This window comes from Anser brachyrhynchus (assembly GCF_964034855.1).
Source record: "Anser brachyrhynchus genome assembly, chromosome: 9".
Taxonomy (NCBI): Eukaryota; Metazoa; Chordata; class Aves; order Anseriformes; family Anatidae; genus Anser; species Anser brachyrhynchus.
The window spans coordinates 9,343,357-9,369,393 of NC_137703.1; the positions used below are offsets into that span (position 1 = coordinate 9,343,357).

The window sequence follows — 26,037 nt, forward strand, 5'->3', positions numbered from 1 at the left end:
TCCTCTTCTTCTGCAGAGGACTCATTTCCTTATCACCAGTCTGCTGTTTCATTGTAAGCACGAGGAGTCCATGTGGCCCATCTCCTGGGGGGAGCAGGCTTAGAAGCTGGGACACTTGTTTAAATCCCAGGTGCCAACCACTGGGTGGGACACAGCTGAAGCTCCACAGCATGGGAGAAAGGGAGTCAAGAAATGAAACTCCTGGTGTTCTTAGCACAACCACACATCCTGCCTTGTCTCCCTCCTCCCGACTTTACGTGCAGCTGGATTACGATGTGCCATCCTCTGCACATCTCCTGTGGTAATTCAGGTTCTATCCGTGCTGCACTGAGCAGAGTGCCTGAGGAATATCTGACCTGACTCTGAAATACCAGCTTATCTCCAAGGAGAACCCAGCCCCTCCTTTGTTGCCCTCTCTTTCCTGTCTCTATCCTTGTGCCTGGGGGTTGGTAGACTTCTGTACAGAAAACAGTGTGAATCTTCCAGAATACGTAGAATAAATGAGCACAGGTATAAACATTTGTGGGAACCGAAGAGTAAAATACTGCTTAGGCAAAGACCCGTCACACAATTTCACTTACAGTTTGGCTGGGGATCCTGCTTAAATTTAGTTCTTAAACACAGCTGTGAAGCTCATGAAGGTGCCACATTGGTTGCTCACCCAGCAACCTTTATATCCTCCTGGGAAGGTAATAAAAACAGCAATAGTGAGCAGTAATTCTAACACAGGCTGGTTTGCCTCATTCTTCTGGCTGCTCCTTGTCATGCTCCTGCAACTCAAGTCATTAAGTTCTTCTTCTAGCCAACCTGGCTGCGGACTCCATCTACCCTGTCAGTTATTCTTATGTGTAGAGGAAGAGAAAAATACTGATATAATTTGCTGGTCTCTGGAACATGAGGGGTTTTTTTATTTAACTGACAGGGCTTATGGTTACCTTTAGCCATAGCTTTTTGAGTAGATTTTTGCTGGACAGCAGTGATAAGCCCTCCAGGAAAAAGCAGTGGTAAGTGGTGGCTCGTGATATACATTTTGTACTCTTTTCTGTAGCAGTGTTTGCTATTCTATTTCAGTTGATGTATTGTGTAAAAAAAAAAAATCTGGTAAAGCTGCTAACCCATATGTGGTGAATTTAAGTCTATTGATTTCTAGCTTTCCTATTTGCATTTTACAGACCCCTACCGCATCTGGGACCAGAGCTTGAAAAGCCCTCTTTAGTGAAAAGGATTGTCTTCCGCAGGTCATTGACACTCTATATTCTGCCTTATCTAAATTAGGCAGTCTCCAGTATTCTCTGATCTAATCCCAAAAGTAAAGGGTGTGTGTTTGGTGCAGATGTAATGCTTACACATAAATTTCCCATTGAGCAGTTATTGGAAAAGGAGATGAAAGCAGGTAGAGCTTGACCCTGCAGTTCGGTGCACATGCTGTCAGGGACGCAGTGTCTGCTAACAGCTGGCTTTTCTGCACCTCGGCAGGTGATGGAGTTCCCACTAGTTCAGAAGTCCACTGCCAATGGTTATCGCATGCTGTTCTGAGAATTCCCATCAGTCAAAAGAGTCTCATAAATAATTTAGAGGAAAGCAATTAGCACACACAGCTGTAGCTGTTTGCAAAGTCACAGTCATACCTGGCAGGGCAATCTGGAAATGGAAATTGCAAAACCATGTTTTAAAGTAGCCAGAATAGTCTAGCTAGGAGAGAGAGTTGGTGGGTAGTTGTTGATGAGTAAGGAGTAATTGCACTTCCATGTCTTTTCGTGAGTAACGAAATCCAGGATAGAGAACTTTAAATATTTTTTTTCATCCTGGGGAAGGGATCAAAGGGATGCATAGTTTGAAAAACTCCATCAGTCTCCTTATCTTTCCGGAGGCTCTGCAACTCAGTCAGCTTCAGAATGAAGGGGATAAGTTTTATTAGAGACTTGAACTTGCATTTTGAAGGCTTCAGCTAGTTAATGCTAGTTTATATGTACAGACTGTCCAGGAAGGATAGGCAGGAGGAAAAGGAAGGAGGAATAGCTTGAAATTTCTCATCTGAGTATGCTTGCCTTGACAGATTGATGGGAATAAATTGTTTGAGAACTTCTGAGGAATGATAAAAGGCAGAGGAACCTGCCCTTTAAGAATCCCAAGCAACTACAGGGAAGGTGTTAAGACAAAGGTTTGTTTGTGCAGGTGAGCCATGGGAAGAGGATATCCATATTTAATCTAAAGATGGCAACAGGCTGGGGAGGGCGTATGGAAATGCATTTTAGGATAGGGTTAGAAATCAAAATCATCATGATTCCTGAACACTTCGACATCCTTCCATGTGGTTAGGATGCTGTCTGCCTGGCTTTAAATAAATCAAAGACGTAGAATGAACTGATGTCTGGTCTTCTGCTGCATCTCCTGAAATATGCAGATCAAATGTTGCCCACCTCTATGAGATGATAGTTTCCAAGGTGGAGTGGCCTCTAGATTGGGTTGAAGCATTTCCCTTTTACTTGTGAGTTCAACTCAGAAAATGGAGAGATGTCTGAATAACAAATTTGTCATAACAAACATTTTCTGTAAGTGCCAAGTCTCCTACTAAATTGCCTGCATTTTCTTTCCATGGAGTAATTTTTGAATAGAGATAAGTCAGCTATTTTGTTTGTCAGTACTAATTTGAAAAAGCTACGTTCATTATGTTTCAAAAGCCTTAGATATAACAGACCAGCTCCAGATGATATTGCATCAGTGTCTTGATGGGACACTGGGAAAGATGGATATCCTTGTGGATTTCCATTTGAACTCCCCATTTCATCTTACTCTCTCCCAGTTGTTTAAAATTCTTTCAGGCTAAGAAAAATGCATAAACACAATTCCACTCCACTGATCTTAAAATATGTAGGAAGGTCCCTATAGCACTTTTCTTCCTCATTGGAGATGGTCTCAGCTTCTTCAGCCTCTCCTGATGATGAAGATTTTCACTGACCGTAACATCCTCATTTCTGTCCTACACTGCATGTTCTTCATCCTTCTTCATGGACAATTCCAGTGCTGCAATGACTGTAGCTATATACTGCTTTAGAAAGTGTTTAGCAATTACAGTAATGGTATCATTTGGGGAAGCTGGTAATCAAATTCCTGCTGCAGGAGGTTTTTGCCTCTTGTTCCTTCAAGTTCTAAGAAATTCAGTAACAGCTTTGTCCTGTTTCTAATTTATTCCTTATTCCATTTCACTCTTGTTTCTGATGAAACAACCCCTCACAATCTGATATGAGTGAAAGGCAACACAGCATCAAAAGAAATGTTCAGCTGCCAAGCAAAAGACAAAATGTACCAGTAGGGTGTTGTGCATCGGCACTGCTTCCAGGAGGCAGCCGTCTTCCAGATCTTGCCCTCAGAGAGAACACAACCAAAATGTTTTAACGAAGAATACTGGCAGTTGGCTACAAGAAACCACGCTTTCTCTTTGGAACACCATTTGGACTCGCATCACTTGTGCATGTTAAAGGGTGTTTGGATTCCTGCCCTGCCCTTCTAGCCTTGACTACTTCTGCCTGCCCTGGCCTCCCGTGGTCCCTGTGCAATTCCAGAGGAGAACCGTTGGGTATTGCTTCCCCCTGCCATGGATCAATTGAAGCATTCATTTTCCAGTGAGCTTCCCAGTTAGTTGTATTGGCACAACTTTGGGGCTGGTGAGAGGGGGCGGAGATACAGGAGTGAAAAAGAGTGACTGGAGGCAACAAACTTCCCAGCTGGTTTCGCTGCCTAACTAAACATGTAGAAGTGAACCTGGAACTAGCTTTGAATTAGCTAGCTGAGCAGCAGTCCTGGTGAGCTACAGCGCAGTGCAGTCACCTGCACAGCTTCTGTCTCACAAATGGGCTCTGCAGCCTGCGCTGGTTTGGTGCCATGACAACACTGCCTGTGGTACCTGAAAGAGTGAGTTTAAATATAGTTTATCCGCGGTCTCAGTGAGCTCTGGTCTGTGCAGCGCAGGCAAACAGCAAGATGTAATTACGGAGTATTCAAGTCGGAAGCTAAACACTGTGTTAAGGGCGCCTTTCTTTCACTTGCACAGTCCCTTTTACAGTTATCTCTAGGGCCTGTTGACTTCAATCCACTTGTTTTCAAAACATGCCTGCAGGGCAGGGAAGCAGCCCTGTCCGTGTGCTGTAGGGACAGATCTGAAAAGCACCAGGTGTGGAAACTCGTTCACTTTGCAAGCAGCAAGGAAGGTTTGGAACTTTACTGCTCCCATTTACAGCTCCCACCTGTTTGAGGGCACTCAGTGCCGCAGCTGAGCTGATGGGCTGTGGCTCTTCATTCTTCAGCACAAGGCTGGGCAGCTGATGGAGGTGGCCCAAGCTATTCTGACTTGCATGTAAGGTGGACTGGGAACAGAAGTTATTTTCTGCCCTACAGCCTGAACAACAGAAGCAACAGCCTCCGACTGACAAGTGCTGGTGGCCGTTGTGGGGTGAAGCACTGTCCTGAAAGGCCAGGTACGGCAGGTTCAGGCTAAGAGTTTGTTGTGGAGCAGTGTTAATGTGTGTCGTCCTCGATCACTAAGCTTCCTTTCTGCTTCAAGAAGATTATCCTTCCCTCTGGAATCCTTGTCAGTGTTGTAACTATGAAAGTACAGATATTTAAAATTTGAGTAAATGTACAAGTGAGAGTGGTTTTGTACTCTAACTGTATTTACATAATTGGGTTATGGTCACAGAAGAGGAACTGAAAAATTTACTCTGCAATGACAGAAATGTCAGAGATCCCCTCACCCACGCATCGGCCAGAAGTTCCCTTGAATTAATTGTGCAGGCACAGAGCACGCACTGAGATCAAAGCCAGCTATGAGGAATCTGCTCTGAAAAAGCGGTGGTGTTTTTTTGTTGCTGATGGTGGTTGGTTGGTTTTTGTTTGTTTGTTTTAAACCCAGTCACTCTGGAGATCCAAGTCAGAGTTTACTGCATACGTTAGGTTGCCAGCCTTTGCTTTGGGGTAACCGGGATGTAGGTGAGATGAGCTGCTGGAAGTTTCACAGCCTCTTAAGTAAAGTTTGCACCTATCAAACAGTGATGTGGGATCACAGCCAAAGCCCTCTTGGTGTTTCAAAAATGCCAGTCAGTGTAATACATGGATAGTGAAAGAGAACTTCAGCTTTATCAAGCCACTAATTTGAAGGAAAAGGAAATACTGCTTTTTGTTAACTGTGAGACAGAAGCCATTGTTTGAATTTTAGGAGATTTGCCTCTGAGATATGCTGAAGTGATCTTTTTTTTATCAGGAGCTGCTGTGCACTCGTCCTTGACAGGAAGGGCAAGCTGAGCAAACAGGGCAGAGGACGAGCATGTGAGGTGGCCGCGGGGGAGCCAGCAGCAGGGACAGGGCTGCTCCGACTGCTCGAGAATCTCTTCAGCAACCGGGAAGGGGCTGAAAGCACAAAGACAAGATTGTGTTGTGAAGGTGTTTCCTCACAGAGTCTGGGTTATTTCTGTTGCAGTATTGCTTCCTTCACACCCCTTGTATTACTATGCTATAGGATTAACATCAGGCAGTTAGGAGAAACTTCAGACTTCCCAGAGCATGGCCCAAGGAGTAGCCAATGCTCTGTTGTCCATAGCTGCATTCAGTTTAGAGTTTACTTGCTGTGAATGTACCTTTTGAAAAAGCTTTTTTGCTTTGTTGTAATTTAAGAACAGTCCTTCCAATGTCTCTATTGTCAAGTATGTGCTGAGATGTATGGGTACTTCTGCCGGTATAGTCTTTCCATTGCAACTTGAAGCTATGGAATGTGCAAGAGTGGTCCTTAATTTTATTCTTATTCAGAAGTGGAAAAGAAGGCAGTGATAACAGAGAAAATTTTCATTTTCCTTCTTAAACCCCACCAGTTTGAATAATCTTTTGCTGAGTTTCCTGATGTGGCTATTTGCATTCTTTTGTGAATTCAGACTGACTGTTAGCAGCCTCCAAATAAAACATGGTTATATGAAGATTTACCTTGGCTATATTCTTGCTTGGCTATACGACACACATGGCAGCTAACTGGTTCAGCTCATGCTACATGGCTTTTTCCAGCAGCTGCTTCCTATCCAAGCTCACTGCTGCCCAAATTAGCAGGATTGGTGCTTTAGCTCAAGAAGTAGGAGATTTAGTTCTGGTGTTTGTGTCAGTGATCAATGAAGCCAGGAAGCTGCATTTACAAAGTGTTCAAAGGCCCTTTTATTCTGAAAGAATCAAATCCAGGCTTCTGTTAAATGCAGTAAAGTCTCCCATCATTAAAACATTGAGGCTGCAAGTTTGGCCACAAAAATGTTGCAGTAATGCAGTTGGTATTCAGTCCTTTCTGTCAGCATTGCCAAGTCTGCCTTTTATTTATTTATTAATTTTCACAAGTCTCATGTCTTTCATGCATTCCTTAAAGCCTCAGCGTTTACAGCATGCAGTTTACAGTGTTTACTCATCTGAGAATCTCAGCTTCCAGTTTTTAAAGATCTGCTACTAGCCCTCGTGGACAGGGAGGAAGCAGAAACATGTGATAAGACTGATCCTCACAAGCAAAACCAGAAGGCTTGTAAAAGAAGAAAAAAATTAGAAAGTCAAATCATGATTTTTAAGAGGATCTCATGAACTTGGGCTCTCATTTATGTGCCTCAAGTGCCTGAAGTAGACGGTACTAATGATTGCCTGGGTCAGGCCATGACTCAAGTGCAGAGGTGCTGTTAGAGAGCCAGGGAACACAGCAGCACTGTGATGGGTTGGGGGAGGAATCCTCTTTCCATTTATTATATTCTGTTTTACCTTCACAGCCTGAGTCTTGCATTGTGCACCCTGTTTACTGTGTGTTTCATAAAGGCCAGAGGACTCATCCTGTTGCTCTGAAACTGCTTAGCCCATCTTTGGCTGGATTTACTGTACAGGAAGAGCAAATGGTTGCTTAGGAAAGCACTGTATTTAATGAGAGAGCTGGCCTGGACATTTTTTCAAACAAACAAATAAAAGCCAGCAACTCTCAGTCTGGCACTGACTGTTCTGTTCTGATGGTGCGTTACCGCATTGTCTTCCATATCCCTTTTTTTATTTCTTTGTTACAGAATTTCACAACCCATGGCCTGGATACTGCAATTCCTAGAGGAATGCACAGCATAATGGATACTGCATGATCACAAAATAGTTCACGTTCTAAAGACTTTTAGCAAAAATGATGCATTGTGCCTGTTTCCCAATCTTCCCTGCTTCAATGCCTTTATGCCTTTTTTTTATTTATTTATTTATTTTGAGAAATTCCTTCAGCTTCTCCTCACAGGGGCTACCCAGTGGTGAGAGGAAGTGCAACCTTTCTCCGCCCAGCAACAAAAATGGCTTTGGCGCACTTCCCACTTTCATGACATCTCCGTAACACAGCACACCAGCCAGAACAGACAGTATTTTCTTCCTCATTCTTCAGGAAGGGGAACCGGGATGCAGAGATGTGAAGTGCCCCACAGCAGGCACCACAGGGAGGGGACAAATCCCACTGCCCCCACCACAGCCAGGGGAAGGCGTGCCCGGATCTGTGGTTGCAGGCCGGGTGGTTTTGTCAGGCTGCTAGGGCTGGAGTAACTCCAAGAGAACTCCTGATGTTATGCTGTGGTGGGAGTAACTACGAGAGAGAGAACTCCTGAAGTTACGGTGTGGTGGGAGTAACTACAACGGAACTCAAGTTAACGGTGTGATGGGAGTAACTACAGAAGTCCTCAAGTTATGGTGTGATGGGAGTTAACTACAAGAGAACTCTAAGTTATGGTATTTTATTTTATTTATTTTTCACAAACACATCCACAGATTAAGACCTCAGTGATTTATTATTAAGAAAAAAAAAAAAGGCTACTAAGGGGTCCTGCTGAGGAGGGGGCACCCTGCAGGCCCCGTCCCCCGCCCTCCAGCAGCGTCTCCCTCAGCTGCGGGAGGGAGGCGGCCGCGGCCCCGCCGCCTGGGCCCGGGCCCTTCCCGAGGGGCCCTGCCCGGTCCTTCCCGGCCCCGGCCCCGGCCCCGGCCCCGCCGGCCGGGCGCAGGCGCGCTGCCTCCGCGGCCGCCCGTGCCCCCCGCCCCGTCGCAGGGCTGACGCGGCGGCGCCGGCGCAGGGCGCTCGGGCCCGGCGGGGCGGAGCGGAGCCGGAGCCGGAGCCGGAGCCGGAGCGGGGCCTTGGCGGAGGCCGGGATGCGGCGGGCGGCGCCGGCGGGCAGAGGTGAGGCGTAGGCCGGGCGGCTGCAGGGCACCTGAGAGCGGCTCTGCCCCGGTGCTGCCCGCCGTGGGGGCCGCCCCCCGCTCCCTGGGCAGCGCCGTCCCCGCGGTGCGGCGGGAGGGAGGCGGAGGCCCGGGAGAGCCCCGGGGCGCTGGAGGAGGTGGGCGGCTGCAGGACGGGGCTTGGGGGTCGGGGCAAGGTTATTTCAGCCGTTACCGGCCTGTCGGCCCCGAGCTAGCTGTTGCTCGCAGCCTCGCCTGGCTGTGCGGGCAGGGGGCCTGGCTGCCCCAGGGCGCTCTGCTCGCCCCTCGCCGAGCCCCTACGAGCCAGGGCACAGCCCCCTGCCCCGCGGCGCGGTGGTGGCACGGCCATGCTTCAGCGAGCCAGGGGTCAGCAACCCTGCCCTCCCTGCGGCCGTCGCCTGCGCAAACCCGCTCCAGCCCAGACTTTGAGCTCTGAGGAGGAGCTGGTTGCCTCTGGCAGAAGCCTCGCCTTCCCTTACCTGTACGTGCATCACTAACATCAGTAAAAAAAAGTCGTTTTTTCTCCAAGCCAAGCGAAGATGTTTTTAATACCGGCAAAAATATGCATGTGTTTTAAGGAAAGACTAAGAGAAAAAGTCAGGGAGACCCTCGATCCCAGACACGTGCCAGGACCTTGGCAGAAATTCCAGTTCCCATCCCCTTCACGAGGCTTGGATGAAAAAGTCTGTTAGCTTTATTTCAGCCACTTCTGTGCTTCTGCTTTGCAGGGGCGTTCAGGAAGGAGAGGACAAGGTTTGAATGATGTTTCATTAAAATCCACCTAAAAACTGAAGATTAAAAATGACTTATGTCCTTATGCCTTATTAGTACAAAAGTAACCTTGGACTCTTTAATCTAGAAGTTTTGCTCTTTCATCATCCTGGTTTTTGACGGTATTTCTCTTAAATGCTACTTTATCTGACATGCGTATCTCCGCTAATCTAGTTTTGCCTAAAGGAGGATGTTGCCATAAATAAATCTAAAAAATCTTGCCAGGAATAAATTTAGCAGGTGTGTAGCCAATTGGGTGAGATTGTGGGTTAGTTCCTGAAAGCTGAAATTCAGAGAAGGGAAGAGACCAAACTAACCGTGAGCACTGAAGCCTTGCGGTGGCTGCCTGTGATAACAGGTCACCAGCTCCGTCCACGCCCTGCCCTGTCCCGCCGTGAGCTGGTCAGCTTGGACTTTGGCAATTTCTGCGCGGCCTTGCGTTAATACGTTAGGTTTTGTCGAAGTGCGTTTCCCTAGAGCTCGTTTCACCTCTGGGACAAAACTTACTGTTTGGATAACAGTCACCGAAATGTGCTGAGCGGGTCAGAACAGAAAGCGGAGAGGGGATAGTTCCCGGTGCCGTGAACCTGCATTACTTCTGCGTGTGGTAACTGAACCAGTTCAGACTTCCTGACCGTTCCAGTTCACTTCTGGCCTCGCGGTGGTTTCGAGAGCCCAGCTTCCTCTCTCTCTTTCCAGTGCTGGATGCTGGTGGGGGGGGGAGGGCACCTTGCACAGCTCTCCAGCTCCGGCTGCTCTCCTTCCCGCTTATCGCCTGTCCTTGAGAGCCTGCCCCACATGTCTGCGGGGAAAAGCTGGGCTCGCTGAGTGCCTGCGAGAGCTGCAGCCTCCTGTGGCAGCAGGCGGTGCCTGAGTTACTCCTGCCCACGCAAAGCAGCGCGCCCAAGGCTGTTCGCTTTGTTTACCTTACTGATGCTCTTCAAAACAAGCGCTGTCTGTGCTTTGAATAGCAGTGCCAGGAGTTAGCGAGCCGGCTGCGACCAAGTTACCTGCTACATGTGCCTCGGTCTGGTGCTCGCTGCCACCTGCACCCCTTGTAGCTGTGCTGCTGCAGCCTCCAGCTGTGCCGGAGCTGTGCGTGCACAGACGGCAGGTTCCCCTGCTCTGCTGCTTCAGGTGGCAGCGAGAAGCCTTTGCGTAGAGGGCCGGTAGCAGCAGTGGCTGGGGCTGCCTTTCCTGTTTCTGTTTGTGCCTTTTAGGTAAAACCTGGACTTTCTAAAACTGCCAAGGATTAATTAGCAGTTAAACTGTAACAGGTTTAAAACTGCTGAAGGATGTGAACATGTAGAATCTTTCCCAGTATCTGATTTCACTTGGGGCTGCAACCATGTAAGCTCGCATGTAAGTTGCAAATGGAGCGTGCTGTTAATTGCTCTCATGAAAATATAACACGTATCTGTGTTACTGAGTGTAGGATCAAGGGCCTTTCATCCTTCTTTGTGCAGATGTTCAGGGAGCTTTAGGCCAGTTTTATGTCACGTTGACATAAAGTCATGCTCGCTTGTAGCTTACCAAGAGCTTTTGGGATAATTCTCTGTTCTGAAAGCTGAAGTACTGAGGGGCTCCCAAATCTGTTTTTAAAAGATGTGAGTGCAAGGCACGTGTGTAACCAGAGTCCACCATTGGTACAGAGCTGGAACTGTTCAGGATTGTGTTCATGTAGTGCAAAGGAGATTGTGCCTTTTAACAGTTAATCATTTGCAGATGGTATGCCAAACACAGCTGAAAGGGTGAGGACGAGTGACAGTAAATTTCTTACACTTACTGTCATTGGAAGATAGACATCTGGGGATTTTCTGGGCTTGAGACTGCTGGTATGGACTTGGCAGCATCCCTGTGTAGCGAAGGTGTGGCTTTTCCTAGCCAAATGACTCACCTGATGGTGAAAGGGTCCCGACTTCTGAGGTTTTTCACCTGTTCCAACGTATGAGGCGAAGAAGTGACTTCTTCAGGCCCTTAAACTTTGCTTTGCTTTATTTTGGGTCTTGCATTGCTCATTTCAGTTCCTTTCCTAGCAGTGCACTTTGAAGTGCACTTCGCTTTTGCCTTGCTGATTTACATTGCTAAGTAAAACCAGTAATACTCTCGTAGCACTGACGGAAAATAAGTTCTTCAAGCAGCACCTGTTAATGAAATATTTGCGGATGGATTATCTTTTGTCACTCTAAGTAATACAGCTATTAGCAAAGTGAACTGTTTCAGCTCCTAGGACTGGGATTAACTGCTCCTCGGAGGCCTTTGCTTTAAAGGAATCCAAACTCCACATTGATTATGTTTGAAAAAGGAGATGGGAAGGCAGGAAAGGTTTGCTTGGATGAAATGGCATAATCAGACTTTTTTCCCTGTTTTTAGGCAGAAACTTTTTCACACAGCAAATACCTTTAAATGCAGAGAAGTTGGTGTCTGCATCACAGACAAGCATGAAGCATTTTTAATCATCTGAGCTGTAATGTCAAGCATTTCTTTAATGATCTCAGTTATAATGCAAAGCAGAGGAACAGGTGGGTAGAGTAGCTTCCCTGACATCTTCCTTTGTTGCAGTTTAAAGCTCGATTTCATGACACTAATGCATAAATGAGCCATTTCGATTGCTTTTGCAATTGATTGCACAGAAACTGTGGCACCGCTCTTGCCTCACAATTCAAGTTTGCCTCAGGTTCTTTTTGTTGCCAGGGCTTATCTTTGCTAGGATCTAGCCGAGTATTTTTCCCACTGTGATCATCAGTTCTGTCTGCTGTGGGTAAAACAATGGCAGCTGCAGGCATTTCGGCCCCGTGTAATCCCCAAGCTGCCCAGAAAGCCAGCGGCTGCTCAGCCTGCCTCCGCACCTGAGGCGGTGTCCGTGGAGGGGGTGCTTCTCGTTGGACTCTGCTGTGAGAGACAAAAGGAGAGAAGCAGAGACCCCAAACTCTTCAAGAGTGTTCTTAAAAACCAGCAGGTAGGTTCCTGGGTGAATGCACGTGTTACTGAGACAGAGAAGCAGTGGCACTGGCACCTCGATGTGCTGGGCTCTTCCTGGAGTGCTCGAGACTCACAGAGCCAGCAGGAGCCCCTCGTATACGTGGCACTGTTGGGATCGTAGCGATCTCGCCGGGTTGGTTTGTTTCACCTGGGAAGTGTGGCTGGAATAAGCTGTCCTCGCAAGAACGTGGTTTGGCTGGTGCTCGCTGGGGCAACTCGAATGTTTTGTAGGTCACGTGCACAATACACAGACGTGTGGAGTTCGTGGTGTAAAAGCAGGCGTAAACTGGATCTGGTGTGGAGTAATAAGCAAGTGCTCGAAGACAAGTGTGAGAAAATGGGCTTGATGGAATGTTACGTCCTGATTCTTTTATGGTAACTAAGTTGTGTGGTGATGAGCGGTGTTACAAAAGAGCCAGGCACCATTGCAGCATTCGCACTGTGAAGCTGTACGGTCTTGCACATCGCTGTCAGCAGAGGTAGCCCAGTTCTTCCTGAAGTCGTAGGTAGCGACTCCTGACTGCTTTGTGTGGTGCGAATACCTTACCCAAGTCCTAAATGATGCTCTTTATCCCCACGGCATTTCTGTTACCCTCCCACCCCTCCACAAAAATAAACAAAGTAAAAAATTGTCACCTCCTGTTTACATATGAGATTAGTAGAGTAAAAATATGAAGAGCTTCTCAAGCTTGACTTTAAATACCTGTTTTTGCAGGTGCCTAGCATTCCTGTTCGCCTTTAAAGTCCAAGTGTTAATGCTTTATTTCCATGTCTAAGCTGCTTTATTCTCAGCTAGACAGTACATGCATGTCATGCTTGAGTTAGACGTGGCTATGGAAAAAACGTGTAATAATAGTCTGTAAATCAGCATCGGGGGTTAGAGGAGGGGGGAACAAAGTCCATTTCTGAACTTGAGACAAACACAAACTGTACTAAAATACAGTACAGGATGTACTTGGTTGGGCTGGAACAGCTCACGTGCACCATCCTATAGCGTGGCTGGCTGATGCCTTCCCCTTCGGGATACTTCCACCTTTGAGTTAATACTTTTAGCCTATTAACTGGGTGCAGTTAATGAACATATATTGCCTTGCAGGCTTTACACTCCCTTGTAGTGGGAGATATACCCCTACTGCACACGTTGAGATGCAGGTTTTTGTTGGGAAAGGTATTTTAACACGATTAACTGGAGTTCTGCTTTGGCACTGCTTTGTTAGTGCAGAGGTACACCCGGTTGTAGCAGCCGATGGCTCTGCTGTCTGCTGGAGCGTGCTGTTCCTGTAAACACAGAGGAACCACTTCAGAGAGGGAGCCGGGCCTTTCTTCGTGGAGTCAGAGCATGAGAATTTCTGGGGTGGCAGTACGGACACTGCTGGTCCCTTACGGGAAAGATTTGTGTGAGCGTGTGAAGTGTCCTCAGAGTGCCTGCAGGCTTTTGTTGCACAAGAGTCAGCGTTTGTGCAACGGGATGGAGTCGGGTACCTGCACACACTTGTTGGCTAACGTGGACTTCAAAGTTGTGTTTTGGAAAAGCCTTTTGGGGCAAGTTAGTTAACCGTGCATGCTCCACAACGTGGGTACTGAACAAGGTTTAACCTCAGGCCAGAGAGTCAGAAATTACATTTGGGAGCGTGGGCCGGGTGGGGATTACCTCTTTATTGCTTTACCTCAAGGGAAGGTAAATGAGGAGAGCCTGTTTACACACCGAGACATTGAAATTATTGCTTTTTTTTCCCTTTTGGTGTGAGTGAGAATGTCCCCGGGAACGTGGGATTGTGTTTGGAGGACGGGTGGAATTTCAGATAGGCTTGTTGACTGAGGAATGTGCCTGGGTGTTTTGCTATTATGTTACAGTCCAGATAACTCTGAATTCATTTCCCTTATTCTTTCAGCTGATTTTCAAGATCATAATGCAGCAGAAAAATGAAAAAACACAGAAGAAATTTGCTTCTGAAAAGAAGTCAGTTGCTGGCCCAGTCTAGAAGGTGGACCACTGGATTTGGGAAGCTTGGGAAATACTGCTTCCAAAGGCAATTTTTCCTAGCTAAGAAGAAAAGACAGAGTGCTCGGCTAATTGTGAGCTTAAATCACAACAAACTGTACAGAATTCTGCAGTGCAAAAGGAAGGCTCTTGAGCTCCCAAGCAGGTTGGCTCCTGATGTGCATCTAAATGCAGAAACTTATCAAAAACCTGCTGTAGACCTGTAGAGCTTTCCTTACAAAAAATACTGAGGGCAGAAAGATCCTGTCCCTATCAGAGAGCTGAAAGCCCGTCTGGAGAAGCAGTAAGAAAACTCAACAATGAATCCTTTCAGAGTGAAGATCCCTTGAACAAAGAATTAGAAACTGGCGCTACTCTTAATAGCATCTCTGGCAATATCCATTATGTCTCATGTGGTACACAGCATGGTGCTGAATTACCTGTAAAGAAAGGTGGCTCTGTATATAGTGTGGAAGAAAGCAATAATGGTGTGGGCAACACAGTCCTGGTAGTTTTCAACAACTATAAAAGGAAATGCTGTTGCAAAAGGAGTGGAATGGAACTTGTGGCCCCTTGACAACTAGAAAGAGGTCCAAATTTAGCCATAATACTGTAAAAAAGAGATCTTTATTTATGATGCATAAGAAACTTTCTATGGTTAAATTTCGGTATAGAATTAGAAAATCCCCAGAACTTCGAGCAAGAGGCAAAACCTGCAAACTGAGAAAAATCAAGCCAAGGTGGGTGGAGAAAGTTACAAGGGACCATCGAGAGACGTTCCAGCGGGATTTCGAAGGTGGATTGTGTAATTGGTTTTCCTACTGGAAATCGAAAAGTGACCGTCTTTGGAACCGGTACAGCTTATCAGATATGAACAATAATACACCCAAATCTGCAGGCGAGGAGAGGGAAGTACATGCATCTGAGACCTGCCGCGCGCAGGACGCGTTGCCGTGTGCCGAGCTGGGTTCTGAGGAGCCGGGATCCGGAGGGCAGGATGGCGCTGCTGGCGCTGTGCTGCCCGAACTGCGTGCCGGAGCCTCCCCGGAGGCAGGGACCTTGCCCGGTGTGGAGGCTGCCGAGGCTCTGGCAGAGGATCGTTCTTCTGACACTTCGATCTCTGTGACAGGAAAGGAAATGGCTGTTTCGGGTCAAGACGATGCGGAACCGAGTGAGCTTATGGGTGTAGACGGAATGATGCCGCTACAATCCTCCTTGCAGGATTCCGATGTCAGTGACAGTTTTGCAAATGGACCTTCATCCATGGAGCTGGCACAAAATGAGGACAACTCTAGCCAAATGGAAGTGGAGGGCACCTTAAACCTGGACGTTTTTAGTGCAAAGTTACTAGATCATCCGTATTGTAAAAGTCCTCTTGAGGAGCCTTCCCCGGAAAGCACGGGACTGAAATCAGGAACTCAGAAGGGAGGCAAAAGGAACAGTCAGAAAACTTCTGGGGTGGCCGATGAGCAGTTGGCAACGTGGCTTTGTGGTATACCTTTTACACATCTTTGGGCTCCCGGGAGTTCCTGAAAACTGCTGGATGCATCGTGGAGTTCACATGTTGCTTTAATTCCTTTATTGAAATAGATTCTCGTTTCGAATTGTAAAAGGCACTTAGCATAACACTCAATGAAATGAGGCTTTAGAGCGGAGAACTGCATGAAGGCCAAATTAATGCTTATCTGATAAGCTGTTTTTGAGGGATGGGTGGATAATGCCTCTGCTTTTTATTTAGAGAATGCAGTGTAATTTAATTGGAATCTTTGTGGAAGATTGTTGGTAGACGCTTTAAATGTCTTTTATCGCGTGATTTCAGAAGATGATATAGGGTTGAAACTTCCAATTTTTTTAAATGGTTGTTAATTATTATTCCTAACTTGGTGTATGAAAACCCTTAGTGTTCTAACACTTCCTTCTGGTGTTTTTCACTTACCTTTTGCTCTGTCTGAAACTAACCCATGTAATTTCATTAACCCAGGTTTTAAGAGCCAAGTATTGGTCATTGTCAACTGCTGTTCTCCATGATTGTTTGTGAAGTAGGTTTAATGCATCTTCTTAGACAATATTTTTCTAAAAAGGCAGAACTAGTCTCTCTGGAGCAGAGGCTTAGTAAAAAGGCTTTGGGATTTTTTTAGTCAGTGCTGAGCATGCAGTATTTGATAGTTTCTAACGTGGACCATGGTAAAAATAGTAATTGGTGTCTTAGTTATGTATACCAGCATAGTATGCACATAGTAAGGAGCAGCAAAGTAAGGTGTTGTGCCCCCTGCTACCTTTAATACAGTGTTCAAGTTCAGCAGTGTTCTGATGCCTGAAGTCTTCCTTTGGAGAAGCAGGCTTTGTAAATCCCCACAAACCTGCAGCTAGTGGCAGCTAGTGTTAAAGGGACTGCTTCAAGTTTGACGTGCTCTCATTTTTCTGCCCTCCTTTTTATCCTTGCCTAGCGCTCTGCCTTTCCCTCCCCTGCAAATGTGCGAGTGAATCCCTAAAGCACAATGTGAAGAAGGACAGTTTGGACCTCAGAATATGATTTAGCTTTCCGTATCTGCAAGTTAGTGTGGGATGTGTTTCTCTGTGACTGACTTCACGTGATCCAGCAAGGACCAGGCATTGTGTAAAAAAATGAGGAAAAACTATGGTACCACAGCGAGCAGACCACTTCTGCAAAGGAGTTTTGAAGTTTGTCCAGCAGAAAAAGGGATGCAGTCCTTCTGTAACAGTCAAGAGCCCAGCTTGTATCAGGGTAGTTCAAGGTTAAAGCTTTGGGGTCTGATAGGCCATCGTGTTCCTGTTTGTGGGAGGCCTGAATAGCTTCAGAAAAACAAAAAGAAGGAAACGAAAAGGCCAGCAAATGCACTAAACTTTCTCACGCTTTGGCAATTTTAAGAGAATTCTTACCTAGCTTCTCAATGAAAGTAGGTTCCCCTTTTCCTCACAGCTGGGGGCTCTTGTCTGAGGGCTGACACCAGGTCTACGTTATCTACACGTTCATACTTCTCTCAGCTGAAAACCTGCAAAACATTTTAGTTTTGGTATAACTGTACATAACTTCTTGTGTGTTTGGGAGTGTTTTTAAGAATTAACGGCACACCTGAAAGATACTGCCAGGCTGGCAACGGTTCTAGTGTAGATGCTCTTGAGTTTTGAATTCCTGTGTCGCAGCTGACCGTGGATGTTAATGGGCAGCAGCATTTAGTGTGTTCTGAGGTACTGTTAGGTATCAAACAGGACTCTGGTAAATCGTCTTTGTAACAATTGTATGGTCTTGTATCAGAGCTGAACTCCGTATTTTCCTCCAAAGTTACTCAGTTACACCAGCTCAAACGAGGTCGGAGTTAGAGGTCTCCTAGAGCTCTGCTACTGTGAGTTGTAACTCTGAGAACAATCCTTCTTTTTGTGAGCATGAACAAACAGCTTTTTAACATTTTATAGATTAAGAGAACGAGGTACACTTAAAAGTCCCATGCATCTTTTTATGTAGACTTCTAATCAGTGAGAAATACCCTTCCTGTCACAGTCTACTAAGATGTAGGGGATAACAGCTGTAGGCAAGTGTGTGACAGAGTTGCAGGGAAGGGTATCTCCTCGTGAAGGATGCTTGCTTGTCTGATCTCAGCCTTCGAGCCTCCCTTCCTTCTGTGACACCTCCAGGTGTAGTTCTTGCTGTATCTCCACTGCTTTCCCTGCCTCTCTGTGTTTTGTTCTTGGTCCCTCTCCTTTCTTTTTTGTTCTTCCCTTACTGCTGCTCTCCTGGCACTTCCTTCTGTCAGGATTTTCTTGTCTTGCTTCTTCCCATCCTGATCTTTGAAAGTTTCCAGGAAATATCCTTAGAGTCTTAGTAAGCAGAGAACTAGGCACATACTGCATCATCCAGGGATACCCTCTCCCCTCACACCCAGGCCTGAGAAGGGTACTGGAATTTGGGTTAGTGCGATTTCCCTGGGCTCTGTTCTCACATCCAGCTTTCCTTCTGTATATACAACACATGTTCTCTGCTGCATTTGGAAGCTCATTTTCAGAGAGCTGGAGAACTTAGTCTTTTATTCTCTTCTTCACTAGTAAGTGTTGAAATCCTGCTTTCTGTTCTCTTTCATTCTAAAATTAGTTTTGGATGTTTGGGTGGGATTTGTGTCTCCGCTGTTCTAGTATTGTGTCTGAGAAAAAAAGAAATCTATTTCCTCGTTGTTGGGTTTGGGGGCTTTTGAAAAAAAAAAATGTCCAGTATTCATCTCTTTGTTAATTTCCAGCTAATATCTTTTAGTTTTGGTGTTAGGGTTGTCCAGTGCTTTCCCAGACAAGGGCACTAGGACACTGGGGTGAATGAGTTAGCCTTGCTGGGATCTGTCTGGTGTCCCTTCTGTTTGTAATGCTGGCGATGGGGGGAGCTGAACACTGCAAACACTCCGCAGACCAGAGCTGTTAACGTCTGAGGAAAGTAATTCTGCATACCATAAGGAGAAGAGACTGGGTTTTCAATGAGAACTGTTGCAGAAACTGATAGCTCTTCATGTTGTGGTAACATTATTTAAGATGCTAATTGAAACAGGCAGTGGGCTGGATTCTCTTCGTAGTACTGGTATAATTAGTTTGATGTAGATATGTGTGTATGTGGCATGAATGGGGTCTGATCTTTTCCTCTAAAGCTGAATGATCAGATTTCTGCCTCTTTATTTTTGTCCTCCTCCCCCCAATCCCGCTGTTATTTGTGTTGCCAATTTAAGCTTGTTTTTTCTTTTTTTTTTTTTTTTTTAATATATACTTACCATGTGTGATGCTGGTTGGGTGCAGAATGATTGCTGCTCATACTAGGAAGAAGTGACTATCAGAGCTTGCAGGTTTTTTGTTTGGTTTGGTTTGTTTGTTTTTTCACATGTTTGTGCTTTCATTTTTCTGGTATATTTAAAGGATTCCTAGATGAAGTTATGAAGAAGTATGGCAGTTTAGTTCCACTCTGTGAAAAAGATGTCATGGGAAGATTAAAAGAAGTCTTTAATGAAGATTTCTCCCATAGGTGTGTAGCAGTATCATGTTCTTGACTTTATGAAGGACAAATTGCTTGCATTGCTACCGCGTGCTCCGTGTCTAACACCTTAAGGATTAGAAGTTTATTTGATATGACCTTGACATTGACTTACTTTTTTCTGCCTCTTCAATCCCGTTTTAGAAAACCTTTTATCACCAGGGAAATCATGAAGTACCGGGAAAAACATCCAAAAACCTCCACTTGCAATTTCCGGGTCTTCTATAATAAGCACATGCTAGATATGGATGATTTAGCTACACTGGAAGGCCAGAACTGGCTGAATGACCAGGTCAGAGATGCTCGGTGTTTGTGCGGTTCTTTACCCCTTTTTAGCCCTTTTTTGTTAGGGTGTCAGTTGCTCACCTTCTACACTATAGGTGGGCTCTCCTTACTTGAGAAGTAAGAGAATGTGGGGAGCAGCTTTTACAAGGGCAAGTGCAGTAATAGTGGTTACAAGCCTGGAAGACAGGAGGTGTCACAACTAAGCTGCTTCCTTTTGCAGAAATGATACTGCACTATTTTGAGAAAATAATGGCTGCCCACGTGTGTTTTAGGGTCTCCCCCTGGCCCCAAGCTCAATAGTAGAAAAGCAGAACAGCAGAGTGAAGCAGCAGACTGGCCCCCAGCCAAAAACCCAAGAAGGCTGTAGTTCCCAGGGCATGCACTGGTACACTTAAATTGAATTAAACTGCATTTCAGATTGAAGCAGACTTCAAGCAGCCAGTTACAGAGTCTCTCTCTGGGCAGACCACTATTAGTTCCAGAGCGCTTGTCCTTCAGACTGCAGCAGAATGTTACTGTAATTGCTCAGCTCCTTATTGCTGCTTTAAGTGGGAAAGGCCCTACTTGTTATGGGAACTTGTGAATTTGGGTTTTACAAAGTTGTTCTGTACATACTCAAATATTTACTAACTCTTGCAGATAATTAACATGTATGGTGAACTCATAATGGATGCAGTCCCTGAAAAGGTGAGGGTTTTTGTTTTTATGTGAATGTACCTAATGAGGGATTGAGAGGGAAGGGATGAATATTTCAGATACAGGATCGAGATTTAGCTCAGTGATGTTTTGAGTGGTTCCATTACAATTTGTTGCTGTCTGTTGCTCAAATTTTCTTCCTTTCCTGCACTAAAACAGTTTTCAGTGCTGCCACTCGTTTCAGGAATCTGTTGCATTAGTTCTGCAGGTGGTCTCCGTGCTAGCCTGATGTTACTGACCTACCTGTGGAGGATAGGTGCCCTGTTTGCTCCCATCCCACAGTCCCTTCTCCCCTGAAGGTTTCTGTCTCCATCCTGTCTGCTTCTAAAGCTCTTTATCCATGCCTTTGTTCACCAGTCTGGTGTTTTAGCTGAAATTTCCACTAAATACAGATTTCTGCTGAGATGACAGACCATGAATGGCGGAGTATGAGCCACGCACATGTGCTGCTTGTGCTCACCCACCCCGCAGCTGTGGGGACCACAGCAGCTCAAACTGCTTCTGCTGTCTGCCTGCTGAAGGGGAATGGACACAGAGTGGCTCTGTGCAGCACTTGCTGGTTTGTGCATCCTCAGCAGAGTATTTACTGCCATCCAACAGCAGTGTCTAACTGTTGGTGGCACTTAAAAAAAAATGGAAAAGAAAACAACAACCCCCTCTTCTGTCACTAAATTTGCAGCAGCGGCAATTATAAAAAGCCATCTGTTTACTGGTAGAGCTGAACAATTTTCAGGTGAGACCACAAAGGAAGAGCCAAACAAAGCCATTTTTAGATGAGCTCTGCAGAACCCAACGCTTAAAATCTTCAGGCTCAGAAGAAAGAGCGTTGTTGCTTTGATTGGTGGTGGTGGTGGTGATTCTTCATTAGTATTCTCTGTACTTCCTGAGCGTGTGCTAGGGTTGTGGTATTGGAGATTGTATCTGTTTGCTTGTGTCTGCTTTTTCTTCATAGTGCGTAATTGAAATCCTCATAGGAGATTTTGTGCTGGTACCTCAGAATGTGGTTTTGAAGTCTGCTGGCATAGCTAATGGCTGTTAGCCTGCATTTTCAGATGCTGAATTTTCTAACTTTTTTAAAGTAATAATTCAAGTCTTCTACCACCTCTACACTAGCAGAATTATCAAAAACAGATGTTGCAGTTTTGCATTTGTATTAATCCATTCCTGTAATTGCAAGAAGCTAAGCACAGGGGATAACAGTGTTAACCTGGAGCTAAATAATTGTTTTTAACATAAGTCTGCATTTTTTTTCCATAAACGTAGGTTTTTAGTTACTCAAAAAACAGATGTGGTTTAACTTAAAAATGCTTTTAAATAACACAATACAGTTTTTGTCTGAAGTCTGGAGCTGGTCATAGTAGTTGAATACAAATGACCATGTTGTTGGATTAAATCTCATAACTGTTTCGATGAAATTTTATTTGATTTCTTTTTTTTTTTGAGTCTCAGAGCTTCCAGCAACTAGAAGCCAAAGTTACTCCCTTTTTCACCACCCCCATTTTGTCAGCCCAATGATCTCTTCCTTAATCCCTGTAAAGAACAGCAAAAACTAACTCCTTGTCCCAGTGTTTTTCTCCCAGTCCCATCCCAAACAAAAAATTAAACATGATATGCCTGGAGATACCAAAGTGTAAATACAAATGCTGCAATGACTCACATCATATATTATGGGGAAATAAAGCTTGCTTTCTTTGTCCGCTGAAAACAGCGATAGTTTAGGCTTGGCAAAGCCTCTGTTTGTCCCTGCTGGGGTTCTGTTTCAAAAACCTGCATTAAATAATGCCTCAATGCAAGTTTTTTTATATAAATTCTCCTGGGGGAGGGGGAATGACTGTGCATGAAGATTTCTGTGCTCATTCCTCCTCTCTCTCTTTTTTAGGTTCATTTCTTTAACAGCTTTTTTCATAGACAGCTCGTTACCAAAGGATATAATGGGGTAAAACGATGGACTAAAAAGGTATCGTTTAACTCCACGTTGTCAGTGCTGTGGTTTTTGGGGGCTGGGTTGAATCACTAACTTGAAACTGGGTGCAATATGTTATCTGGAAAGGATGGATTTGGAAAGGAGCTGTACAGAGTGAGCTGTGGTCACTAGAATCAGTAGGGTGATACTATTGAAGTTGGCCTGCTTACGTTGTGAAACTGTACTTTGAATAGCTTCATCTTCAGTGGTAGGTTATCTCTTTGTGTATGTTCATGCAAGCTGTTAATTTAGCTGCAAGAAATATCTCTTACTGCTCCTGACAGTGCCAGGTACACTAATCTACTGGAGAGCAAACTTAATTTTGCTTCTTCCATTTATCTCAAACTCGGATTGTTTGATTAAAATAAAATTTTTGCTCCTGAGTAACATATGCAGGTATTAGCAGAAAATAGAGACCAGTAATTAATAATCCATACTGTTGTTTTCATGGCGAGGACAGCATTTGCCTTGCTTTCCAGAACCCACACCGTATCATGGGTTGTAATATTTTCTGGGGTAGCTAATAAAAGAGCAGCACTCTTTTCTGTGAACATTTGTCCTTTTTAATGTGGGAGATGAGGCAAGACTAATCAAGGACCACGCTTGAATGTATGATCTTTCTGCAGGAGCTCTTAAATAGCACACATCTGTGAAATGCTAGAGATGAACTCATTATCCAAATATAAAATCTATTCATATAATTTATTAAAACCTCTTTAAAGGGACACTGAATATTGGTACTTATTTCTGCTGGATTAAAAAAAAAAAAGTTCTCTTTAGCAGTCTAAAACCCAGGAAGTGAAGGTAGATAGCAGAACCAGAGCCTGTGTTCATGTTGCAGCTGAAGAGGGACCAGATGAGAGCAGGACAGTTACTTAAAGATGTTTATACTTGAATTTCTGAAGAATCTCTAAAGCAAGGACGAGAGCTAAAGAGTTTCCCTTGGAAGGATTCAAGTAGACTGCCTCATCCTGCAATATGCAATTAAGGGGAACTTGTTTCTGCTTTTCAAACACGCAAGAGTACTGTTCCGGGCTCTATAAACGTGCTCTTCTGGGACACAGGCAGCCAAAGCCCAGAAGGACGTGCTCTTCTGCCTGTGGCTGCTGTGGTTCCATAGCTCCTGCTCGTGTCTGTCCTTCTGGCTGCTGAGCACACTGGTGCTCCTGCTCTGATCCACTGTCATGTCAGCTACCTGGCTCTGCGCTGTCTCGCTGGCACAACGCCAGGTTGCCACCATCATTTCTGTATATCGGGTCTTCATTAAAGACTCTTCCAGCTCTTGGCTGCCTGTTTCCACTCTCCTGCTACAGGTTTGCATGCGTGCAGCCATCCTACAGCTAGGGCCACTTGAGGACTCTTGAGTTTAGCCGGGCTCTGCTGCTGCAGTACATCACAGAAGGTGTAGTTCATCTGTCTTCTTCCAGCTTTCCTTTGAGGGCCGGGCTTGCTGCTGGCTCACATCTCCTTCTCCTCTCTGAGGATGATGGATCGTTGTGTACCGAGTGTGCTGTAGTGTGGTCAGGAAGCAGTTGCTGCAGGTGGGAGCAGGGATGCTTGTGACAATCAGCACACTGTCGGGAGCAAGGCTCTGCTGGTAACTGCTGCGAGTGCTCAGACCTTTTTCTGCCTTCTGCTTCCTGCTGCTACTCAAAAAATACACTTTTCTTTCCTACAAATGACCTGCCTTGTACCAGTGTGCAGCAATTATGTACTGTTCAAATTGCACAGTGCTTAAAAAAAAAAGGCAGCACAGAAATCTTTCCACAGGATGAGTTAATTTAATTCACTATTCTATTTCTGCTTATTTTCTGTACTATACCACCAAAAACCCAGCAATTAGACAACCATTTAGAGAGGAGCTGGGAGAAGAAAGATCATGAAAGGCCCTGGCTTGACTGGCTTCCAAAAGCGTAAGGGCTCATCTGCCTCACAGACACTGGGGGTGTTGTATCTGATCTCCTTGTTCTGTACTTTAAGACCTTCTCCCTCATTTGCCCGCCTTTGGCCACGGTACATCTGCTACAGCATTAAGTTCAAGGAAGCATGAATCTACTTTGTCTTCTCCCCCTCCCTTCCTCTGCTCACCAGAGCACTCCTCTTCTGAGTTCCTCAGACCAGGCGCAGAGCCTGCCTTATGGCAGAGGGAGGCGAACTCCACCAGCCTGCTGGGTTTGTGGGGTGCTTGTCAGCACAGCTGCGTGATGTGTCACCTACCCGCGATGCAGATCTCGTAGAAGCCAGTGGTATTCATGCTGCAGGAATGCCATTACCGAAGATATGTGACCAACCCCTATCGAGTCTCAGTTGTATTCCCATTGTTACTCAAACTTCAGTGCAGTTGTTGAAGTGTAATGTGAGCAGACTTTTGCCACAAATACAGTGGTGACTAGCTCTGGTACTACACAATGCTCCTTAGCTACTTTCAGTGCTGTAACTGTGTTTTTGTGTCTGCTCCTAAGTTTGTGTATGAGAGAAACGTGAGGAGAGTATTGGAAGAGAACTGAAAAACTTCAGTTAGGGGGTGGTGGGTGGGTAGGAGACTTGGGTATGATTCATCGCATGCTTTGCTGTGTTGTGCCTGTGGAATCGTCTCTAATGTGTATTGTTCTTCTTGCCAGGTGGACTTGTTCAAAAAGACTCTCCTGTTAATTCCTATTCACCTGGAAGTCCACTGGTCCCTCATTACTGTGAACATCCCCAGTCGAATCATTTCATTTTATGATTCCCAAGGCATTCATTTTAAGTTTTGTGTAGAGGTAAGAGTGGCAGCTGTTTGCAAAGTTTGAACTGTTTTCTTAAACCAACAACCCCCCTTTTCCTTTTCTCTCTTAAACTCTAAATGCAATGTGTCTGTTGTCCTGCTGTCTGTGAAATGAGAATCAGCTTGCTCTGCTGAGGAGGAATCTGAAGCACAGACCTGTGGGGTCCTAGAGAGAATCCACGCCAGGGAGTTGAAGTCAGATTGCGTATTGCCTAAATAGCCTGACTGTGTAATCCACACACCTCTTACTGCTCTGTCTTGTCACTCCCACCAAAAGCAGGGGCTCGAAGCCGAGGGCCTTGGTTAAGCAGGTAGTCGGAAGGAGAGTAAGAGCAGTTCTTTAAACTGCAAAAGGGCTTGCCTTTAGGAAATGACAAACTGGGGTCCTTTTTTGGAGGAGGTTGCCTAGGTGAGAGAACAGGACTGAAGATGCTATAGTGCTGCCCAGTGGGGTTTATGTGTTACTGTGCTATTAACAGTGTGTTGCCTTTTTCCTCTGTCCGCACAAGTACGGGGTGAGTACCTCTGATTATAAACCAGCAACCTTTTGAAGCTACTACCTGAACGCTGGAGTTAAAATATCAGTCTTTCTTGTGAAGAACAGTCAGGAAGTTTTTGCTGGGACTAGCGAATTGTAATGACCCTCTTACAAAAGCTAATTTTGTCAACTTAATTGCTTGTTTGATGTAGCAGCCCTCTATTTTTAACTGTGTGTAGTTGTTGGCTTACAGCAGAGTAGTAATTATTGTACCCAGGAGAGTTCCCAGCTAGGACTTCTGAATGAAGATAGGAGCTTCCTTCTGGCATTTGCTGAAGGTGAAGCTAATGTTTGTTCGGGGAGCGAGAGACCTCCTGCTCTCTAGCTTCTGAACCTGCTGCGTAAACCAGAGGCCCTCTCAGCAGCCCTGCAGTCTCTCCCGTGGCCTTGCAATGTGGCCTCTCCCATCCCTCTCTGGGCAAGGCATTTGCACTGAATTGACTTAATTGTCTTACGAACATGAAACACTTTTCTTCTTGCCCTTTCTGGGGAGTAGGGGGTCAATACCCAAAATTCCTCTGTGGTCCACCCATTAAGGTGAACCTCAGTGTGCTGGAGTGTGTTTAAATTGTGCTATAAACCACCAGCCTGTTTACAGAGAAGGAGAAGGATTTGCTTAACCCAAGACCAGAGGCTCATTTATCTTGCTTCCTTCTCTTGTGTCAGACTATTTTTTCCTGTATGTCACTAAAACACTCCCTGGAGCTTTGCTGATTAGCTGCAGAACTCAAAGCTTTTTGTACCGAAATTTGGGCAGGAACAGGCTATCATCCTGAAAGTATAGGCGTTGGTGTCAGCTGAGTAAGTATGGAGAGAG

At 45.5% G+C, this 26,037-nt stretch overlaps 1 protein-coding gene across 6 annotated transcripts in view; it reads left to right on the top strand.

The window, feature by feature from the left end:
• The window catches only part of SENP5 (SUMO specific peptidase 5), a 174,902-nt gene that overhangs the window by 108,735 nt on the left and 40,130 nt on the right, over positions 1-26,037 (top strand). For 2 of the 6 annotated variants that reach the window (XM_080604317.1, XR_013954901.1), the window contains 6 exons: positions 13,863-15,443; positions 18,860-18,965; positions 19,119-19,266; positions 19,899-19,946; positions 21,835-21,912; positions 24,540-24,677. In XM_080604317.1, the coding sequence (XP_080460443.1) occupies positions 14,486-15,443; positions 18,860-18,965; positions 19,119-19,266; positions 19,899-19,946; positions 21,835-21,912; positions 24,540-24,677 (1,476 nt within the window). In that variant the 5' untranslated portion in view covers positions 13,863-14,485. Of the gene's footprint in view, positions 1-8,080; positions 8,198-13,862; positions 15,444-18,859; positions 18,966-19,118; positions 19,267-19,898; positions 19,947-21,834; positions 21,913-24,539; positions 24,678-26,037 lie in introns of those variants that run through there. The other 4 variants (XM_080604314.1, XM_080604316.1, XM_080604315.1 and 1 more) reach the window with 4 other exon arrangements.